General features: G+C 34.9%; 1 protein-coding gene across 1 annotated transcript; it reads right to left on the minus strand.

The window, feature by feature from the left end:
- Positions 1-316: 316 nt before the first annotated feature.
- On the minus strand, positions 317-8,797 carry LOC132273959 (protein TRIGALACTOSYLDIACYLGLYCEROL 5, chloroplastic). The gene is made up of 3 exons (XM_059775088.1): positions 8,584-8,797; positions 6,191-6,362; positions 317-600 (listed from the first exon to the last, which is right to left on the minus strand). The coding sequence occupies exons 1-3, from the start codon at positions 8,732-8,734 to the stop codon at positions 507-509; spliced, it is 417 nt and encodes a 138-aa protein (XP_059631071.1). The 5' UTR covers positions 8,735-8,797; the 3' UTR covers positions 317-506.
- Between the last annotated feature and the right edge of the window lie 205 nt (positions 8,798-9,002).

Below are 9,002 nucleotides of genomic sequence, written 5' to 3' on the forward strand. Positions count from 1 at the left end.
GTGTTTCAAACTCGTACTTCTTCCCTGCTCACTATTAAAACAAACAATCCAAACAGCTCAAAACTGTAACAGAGAAAAATGAGTCTATTGAAATCCATCCTGTGCGATGCCAGAGACTATGGATGGTTTTGCAGCAGCAAATAATCACGAAACCGGGGATTCAATGCATGGCTGAGTTGAGCAACAACAGAAATGCATGTGAAGTGATTTACTATGAAGCATATAATGATATTTGTGATGGGAAACTAGTAAACTTTTAAGTATAGATGAACAGGGTTGACCTAGACAAATTCAGGTCCCGAAAAACCAAACGAAAGAATTGTAACTGAAGCAATTAATAATCCAAACTCAATGGCATACATGCTACAGAATCTGTATAAAAAAGGAACGAGTCATGCGTTTCATACATACATGCATATGTATAGACTAGCTAGAGAACTGTAATCAACATATGGTCGTTGACACAATTCTACACCCAGAAATCATCGTCTCGATTTCGTCTCCACTTATCTCCTCCACTTATCGACCTCTCTGGAAGTTGCTTTGATTAGCTTCTTCGTGTTCATGACAAGATCATCAACGAGAGCATTAATCTCATCCCTGAAACCACCAAGCCACAAGCGCACACAAGAATGAGTAACTATAACTTGCAGCCATAGGAATTAATTTGATTAATTCAACATATACACACATAATTATAACATCTCAGTCTAACAAGGACATTCTTTATTTCCTTGACGACACCTTGTTTTCAGTTCAAATTTGGACACTTTTGATTTCCATAACCACAACTCATTACAAATACCAGATAATTTTTTAATATTATTTTTACAAAAAAAAATATCTGGAGGGTGTCAAAGAAATATGGGAAAGCCAAATGCTATCTACACCAATTTCTAAATGCACTTGCTTGCCCAAATAAGCACTACATGAATCAGAAAAACCAGTGACAGACAACAATAATAAATAAGAAGAAGAAGATGGGGCCCCCTTTTGGTACTATATTGAGCAATGTACCCGTGTGACCCTATCACTATGATAATATATATCATACGAGTCTCTCAAATGCATGAAGAAATTGTATGAGACACGCGACGACGGGGTAATGCTGTAGAATCTGTTATTCGACATGCCTGGGTAGACATAAACCTAATAAATATATCCCCGACATTTAAGAACTATATAAAACTACGGAAGTCTCCATGTGAAACACTCTACATTACATAACATCAACACCTTCTCTTAAACAATAGAAAGGAACTATAAAAAATACGAACAATTTAGCTGCATGTTTATGTCCTTGGTTTGAATATCTAATAAATCTAACATTTAGATATGTACTCACACTTGAAACACGTGGTAACACAAAAAATAATCTAATTTTGAACATTCAAATGTAAATTAGAAGTAATAAATTCAAAAATATTGCTCCATTCATTATTATATATATATATATATATATATAATTCTATATAAGTCTATTATTATTTGGACACACTTCCAGAAGCACGAGGTTTAGTAGTTATTTTTTATTTTTTCATCGCTTTTATACTTTTTTTTGTAGAAGGTGAAAATGTTTATCGAGTCAACTTTCACATTAATAGTTTCTGTTTTATATTGAACTTGTATTCAGTTTTCGAATTGTCAATCTAATAATCTTTTGCTTGAATACTGAAGTTCACTTGACTAGACAGCTACATATATTTTTATGCATTTTCATCCGATATCATGGTCTTTTGAATTTTGAAATCCTACTAAAGATACTAGTCAATACATAATCTTATGTATCATTTCATAGATGCACACAGCATAGAAAATGGGTTCATTATAACGTGCATTTACATAACATATTTGGGTACATGGTGTCCACCTTACACATGGCACTCTGACATGGTATGGCGACCCGGCACAAATGGCTGATAGCCCAACGTGACAATGTCAGTCATATGTCAAATATTGAATAGAGGTAAAGGTAAACAGCCCTCGAACTCCTGTAACTTGTATCACAGCCCAAATACTCGACCTCTTTCAAGGGCAGAAATTAACAGCATTCATTCAAGCCTCAAGGTTCATCGAGGACTTGTGATGAGAAAGACTAAAGAGGCACCTAGCGTTGTAAAGACGGTTACTTTGGGCAATAACCTCTTCTCCCAACATAGGTCTCTCTCGTGTCATAATTATCGCAAGGACCTCTTCTCAGATAAACCTTTGTCATGAGGATGACTTACCTTGGGAGACATAAAAGAGGACCTCTTCTCCTAATGCACCTCTTACACCTCATGTTTTGGATGGACTCAGTAGGTCTAAGTTGGCAAAATATACAACCAACTCACATAATCCTCCTTAATTGGGTCACGATAGTTGATCTAATGGGATTCTAGAGGTTCTAGCTTTTGTGGCTAATGCTCAGGATACCTCAACCTGACTCGAGAGAGCAGTGAGAGTATTGGCCCCTTACATAAAATATCACCAGATCTCCCTTGTCTTATAATCTTAACTGGCCAACAGGCCTCACTAAATGGCCACCCTACTGCATTAATCGGCTATCATAACTCTGAAGCAGTAGTAAGTGTTGCAAAGTGTACCTGGCTATATCATCAAAGCCATGAAGCAGTAAGTGTTGCAAAGTGTACCTGGCTATATCATCAAAGCCACGACAAGCCTGATTGCCATGGTCAATTACCTTTTACTACATGGCAACCAAGTGGACATCTTCTCTGACCTCATTACTGATTACAAAAGGGGCTTCTATGTGTATTTTAAGACCCATAGAACTGAGACCAACAAACAGAATTCCCTCCGTTCTATATGGACACTAAGGCTTTTTGCCAAGAAGTCACCTAAGGGATCAACAATTCCCTTACAAAGTTGCACTGCCATCTGTACCCATCTGCCCCGGGTTAGCATGAGTTCCCCCCCTACCCACTCCACCGGTAATACTCATAACATTTCAAGTAATACCTGCTTCGTAAGTATACTGAACCAAAAAGATACAGGTTAAACAACACTGCTACCAAATCTTATTTGAACCTAAGAATAAAGACAACGGAAGGATAATGTACAAAGTACAATGACGATGGAAGTAATATAGAACCTAAGAATAAAAAAAGTACGGTGATATGGAAAGATATCCATAGCTATAGTGGTAATTTTGTGCCAGTACTGTACCGATATGTACTGTAGTTATTTTCCATTTTGTCAAAAAAATTTGCTCTGTTTACGGTGACATTACATATATACTAAAGGATTCAAAATTTTCCTTCTTTTTCTTTTTCCCCCAATAAAGCTTGCTTTGGTTAGACAGGAATTAGTTTAAAGTGCAGGAAATGAAAAATTGTTCACAATTTACGAATTTGGATGGCAGGAAAAGGATTTCTTATAAGGAAGTAATTTTCCATAACCACTTTAACTTTCCCAAAAAAAAATTCCTCCAAAAAGTACAAGAAAATGTTTGAACTTGCACTTATGCACTTTATCACTGTCTCCCTAAATATATGGGTTTATGCATAATTGTTTTCAAAAATAAATATATACATTTTTCATTCCGTTTAGTACAAATAAGAACAATTTACGTAAGCAATAATATTTTCTTATAACTTTCATAGGACCACAAGATGGAATTATTCTAAAACTTTCTTAGGACCTTTTCATTCTAAGCAAAGGCATGCTGGAAAAAATATTTTCCTTTCTTTCACTTCCCTTTCTACTACCTTAACTTTTCGATGTTTTTTTCCTTCTAGCAAAACGACTAAGTGAAAAGAATACAGTCAAATCAAGATGAAGTAAGGGGAACGGATTCAAGAAATGAAGTTTATCCGGCACATTGGGTTTAGTAGAAACACAATATAAAAGAAAGAGAAGAGAAATATGTAAAAGGTTTGAATGAGATTTATAATATGTAAAGGCTTGAATAATATCAATCACTCATTCACAGCTCTAGTATTTATAGATAAAATAAGAGCACATGCTCATATACAATAAAAGAAACTAAATCAAATCTAAATCAAATCTTTGCTAATATGATAAGTCATTCTATAAATCATGGCTATCATATATGCTAACATATGTATAATCAAATCCATGCTAATATGGTAAGTCATTCCATAAATCGTGGCTATCATATATGCTAACACTCCCCCTCAAGTTGGTGCGTGGATCTCTGAAACGCCCAACTTGGACAACGCATCTTCAAACATGGTCTTGCTAGCACCCTTCTTCAGAATCTACAAGTTGCAGAGTGAAGATTTGACTAGATTAAAAATGTCGATTAACAAACCAAAAATGTCTCCTCAGACCATAAACAATTAATAATGTCTCCTCAGACCGTAAACAACCAATCACGTCTCCTTGGACCGTAAACAACCAACAATGTCTCCTTAAACCGTAAACAAACAACAATATGTCTCCTCAGATCATAAACAAATAACAATATGTCTCCTCAGACCGTAAACAACCAACAATGTCCCCTAAGACCATTCCCCTTCACATATTAAAAACATGTAGATGGAAGAATCAACAATGTCTCCTCAGACCATTCCCCTTTATACATATGTTTAAACAATGTAGAAGAAAGAATCAACAATGTCTCCTCAGACTATAAAAAATAAACAACTATGTCTCCTCAGACCATTTCTGAATAGGTGGTGTCAAACTCGCAATACCCTCATTGAGGTCGAATCACCCTGCCTACCCGACACCTCCCAGATGGGCGATCTCACCTTAGACCATTCTTGAATGGGTGGTGCCGAACTCGCAATGCCCTTATTGCAGTCGAACCACCCTGGCTCTAATACCAAGTAGAAATACAATATAGAAGAAAGAGAAAAGAAATATGTAAAAGGTTTGAATGAGATTTATAATATGTAAAGGCTTGAGTGATATCAATCACTCATTCACAGCTCTAGTATTTATAGATAAAATAAGAGCACATGCTCATACTACAAGAAAAGAAACTAAATCAAATCTTCTTCTTTTTTTGATAAGTAAATCAAATCTCTACTAATATGGAAAGTCATTCCATAAATCATGACTATCATATATGCTAACATATGCATAATCAAATATATGCTAACATGGTAAGTCATTCCATAAATCGTGGCTATCATATATATGCTAACAAGTTTTTTATTTTAACTCTTCGAGGCAAGCCTGACCAAATCTCAAGAGCATTGAATTCAACTTAAGTTTGGATTAAGGAAATTAGGTTAAAAGTGAGGCTAATTTCCCAATCTCCACAAAATGTAAACAAAATAAAATAAAAAGGGTTAATAGCACCCCTCCCTCCCCAAACACGTGGGCGCGTACCTTCCTGTGACTACAAAAAATTTGCATACCACCCTCGTACTAAATTTTTTAGCTAATAAACACCCTAAAATGCCAAAAAAAAGGTTGCACGAAGCCCCCATCCTAGAATAAATGGACAGATTAGGAATTTTTTTAAATTGCAATTTATCCTTTAGGATTAAAGGCATAAACCTCCTTAAACTAAAAATAATAAAAATACTAATACAAATTGGATGTTACCCCTATTCCAAGGGTTAAGGGGAGTTTTTGTGCAATTAATCTCAAAAACAATTCAGTAATTTCAAAGACACATTTGATGGCCTGTTAATGATCATTAGCTTGTTGGCCTTATTTTCATATTTTCAATAGTTTGGGGGGATAATTTTCTTCCAGAAGGGTGATGTGGGAATTTACTGCAATTAACCCAAAATAAAAAAGAAAAAATAAAGCCATCGTAGCCTAATTGTATACTGTAATACCATATAACACATATATAACAAAAGTCATCACAGCCTAATTGTATTCTATAGACCATATAACACACAGATATGTATTTAGTAAAGATGGAATACGGGTTAAGCTTCGGTTTCCCCGTTCGTGTTGGGTTCAAGCTGCACCATAACTTTAGCTCAGCCCGAATTAAATTTGGGTTAGGATATCTAAATCCAAGCCCGACCCGAGTTTCGAAAAGTGCTTCCAAAAGCCCGCTAATATAGAATTGGGCTTGGTTTTACCCACCTCAGTTGCATCCCTAAGCTTTCTTTTCTTTTTGTTATTTCCTTTTCTGTTTGGCATAGGGGTGACAGAAGCCAAAATGATTACACTGTAGATGGTGAAGATGGCACATCTAAGTGAGTTCAATGCAATAAAATGCACGACAGATAAAATAATGAGAAAATAAACTTACTGAGAAGGAAGATTTCTTCCATTAAACAATTTTCCAACATTAGAGTGTCTCCGGCTCTCATCATAAGCAACACCCCTCCCCATACCGTAACCAAATCCTAAACCTACACCACATCCAGCACCAAGGCCAAAACCAAGCTGTAAACCAGGAAGTCCAGGACCAAAGCCTGTACCTGAAGTGAAATTTGTATTAGTTAGTATTTAAATGAGTAGAAAAGACTTTCATCAAAATATGGTCTTCAAGTAGAATTCAGTCTGCAACCGAATATAGACCATCAACAGCCATGCTAAATAAAATCATCATTAAAAGATTGGGAATTATTCAAGTTAAGGTCATGATTTATACCAATCTTAAACTATCCACACCATATTTATGTTTAGAGAGTAGTATAGAGAATGAAATTGCAAAAGCCTAATTATGGCGTAAGCAAAACAAATAGAAAATTGGAACTCAACTGCACTCGACATAAAATGCATAATCCTAAGGTCAGAGGGTCAGTTACAAAAATATGTTACCATTTGCTATAACAAGGACGAAATCATGTATTCGCTCGCTCACTCCATGTCCTCAGCTTCCCGTATTGTTTGTAACCAACGGCATAAATCATTGGTAGCAACTCAAAAGGCATAAATACACAGTATTTCAGCCAAAAGGAAAAAAATGACAGCATTCAAAATGAAGCAACTAAAAGGTTGGGGTAAATTTTAGGATTTTGTATTCCAAAAAAAAAACAAATGATAGCCAATTTATTCAAATCTAATATAATAAGATACAGAGTTTTCAATTTCTAATTTAGGTGAAACTGAAAACCTTCAAGACCAAAAATTAAAGGCAAAAAACAAATCGCAAGCATTGTTTGTTGGACCCAGCAAAAATCTTAGAAGGGCCAATTAACTAGATTGGGCATCCAGTTCAGCATGATAGTGCATATATCAGCTTGGTACAGAAGGCTCATGCAAGTTTTGATTAATCAACACAGCATTTCCCAGTGGCCACTAAGGTAGTTCCAAATACATAATCATGTAGCTTACACTAGGATTCTTTAAAAATATAAAGGGAATACAACTTCTTATTTGGAAATTTAGAAAATTCTGAATTAGTGCTCCATGGCATCATATTATAGAAAACAACGACCAAGAGAAAAACAAATAAATAATAATAAAAAAATAAAAAATAAAAAAAAAGAAGAAGAAGAAGAAGAAGAAGAAGAAGAGATGATGTTGAACTCATACTAGCCAAAAGGAGAAACCATATTCTTCTTTGTGGGTTTTCTATAAAGCTTGCCAGAGTGGACTTCGCTAGGTGATTTGAATTTTTTTTTTTTCCTAGTTATGATTTGAATGTTTTATTTCAATGTTCTTCCTCTAAATATTACATATTCGCTTTTCTTCTACTTATTCAATGCAAAATAACACATATATAAACAATCTATTTTCTTTTTCCTTTTTAATTGTTTGTCATTATTTAATAGGAGGATTTCCTTCGGCTTATATAAATTGGAGTAGGGAATAACTAAAGATTAGATTGTTTGAGTTAATCATGAATAAGAGCTCCAAAAGAATAATAAACCTTCTTCTTTTAACAAAATAATAAGAACAATAATAAAATTGAAATGCAAATTGTAGATTTACCTAAGCTAAAAAGTCCCAATTTTTTTATCATCAGTGAGTGAAAGAACCATAAAGCAAAATTATAAAAAAAAAGTAACAAATAACAATGGGTTTGAAAGAATGCTTCAACATTCATACTTCCAAACATTTTGCAAGCCTATGCAATACACATTAGCAAATCAACAGCAAAATACAATGGTCATCCAATCAGACATTTCTGGAAAAAGAAATAAACAATAATAACAAAATTGAAAACCCACAGTTGCATGTGAAAGTGACCACTCACTATTACTTATCAAAAAAAGAAAGAGAGAAAGTGACCACTCAATATTGCTCCTTATTTTCTGACAGTTCTTAACAAGACCAAAAACCCAACAATAGAAAGGGCTAGCCCAGTACCTCCGGCCAATGCGGGTGTAGGATGCGGGTGTAGGGAGGGTCAGACGTACACAGCCTTACCCCGAATACAGAGAGACTGTTTCCGTGATTGGAAACTGTAACTTACAATTCTTGAAAATATTTGAATTACATATAATTGTCAAGATATTTGTAGTAATTCTTATCTTAGAAATAATATAAAAGAGACAACTTTGATTCAGTCATAAACACATAGCCAAAATCAATTGATTCTTTTTTTCCCCTTCCTTATGATCCATTTGGTTTTTAAGGATTCGAGGAAAATGAAAGAAAATGAAAGAAAATCAAAAGCCACTACAATCAAATAAGCAATTTTATTGCAACCAAGTAATAGTAGTAATATTAGTGTTGTAGCAAAAGATTTACCTCCGATGAGGCCGACGCCTAAACCGACACCACAGCCGGCGCCGAAACCGAAGGCAGGGCCCAATTTTCCCAGTTGATTTGACTGAAGTACCGGAAGCTTCCATAACAAACCTTTCTCTTCTTCGTCGCGGCCGTTCCTCCCCCTCTCCATTTTCTCTCTCTCTTCTTTTTTCTCTCCCTGCTATTGGTTATTCTGGGCCCAAGTCAGTTTAAGTCCTTTTGGAGAAAAAAAAAAAAAAAGTTTAAGTCCTTTTATTATATGCTACTAGTATGAAAGTTAACGCTCTACGTGAAATGCAACTAATGGATAACCTTTTTTTCAAATAAAACAATAATACTATTTACAGCACTCTATAGTTTTTTTTTTCTTAGTTGTTATTCACGCAGATGTGTGCATTAATACTCGAGTCCCAAATTTT

Source organism: Cornus florida, unplaced genomic scaffold, assembly GCF_030987335.1.
Source record: "Cornus florida cultivar Cherokee Brave unplaced genomic scaffold, ASM3098733v1 CherokeeBrave_3.0.0_Hap2_Chr09, whole genome shotgun sequence".
NCBI lineage: Eukaryota > Viridiplantae > Streptophyta > Magnoliopsida > Cornales > Cornaceae > Cornus > Cornus florida.

Excerpts from the sequence above, each read along its gene's own strand:
- LOC132273959 (XM_059775088.1), bottom strand. The coding sequence starts at position 8,734 with ATGGAGAGGGGGAGGAACGGCCGCGACGAAGAAGAGAAAGGTTTGTTA. Across the intron at positions 6,363-8,583 it reads AGGCGTCGGCCTCATCGGAG|GTACAGGCTTTGGTCCTGGA; the intron begins GTAAATCTTTTG and ends ATTTCACTTCAG. Across the intron at positions 601-6,190 it reads GGAAGAAATCTTCCTTCTCA|GGATGAGATTAATGCTCTCG; the intron begins GTAAGTTTATTT and ends TGGTGGTTTCAG.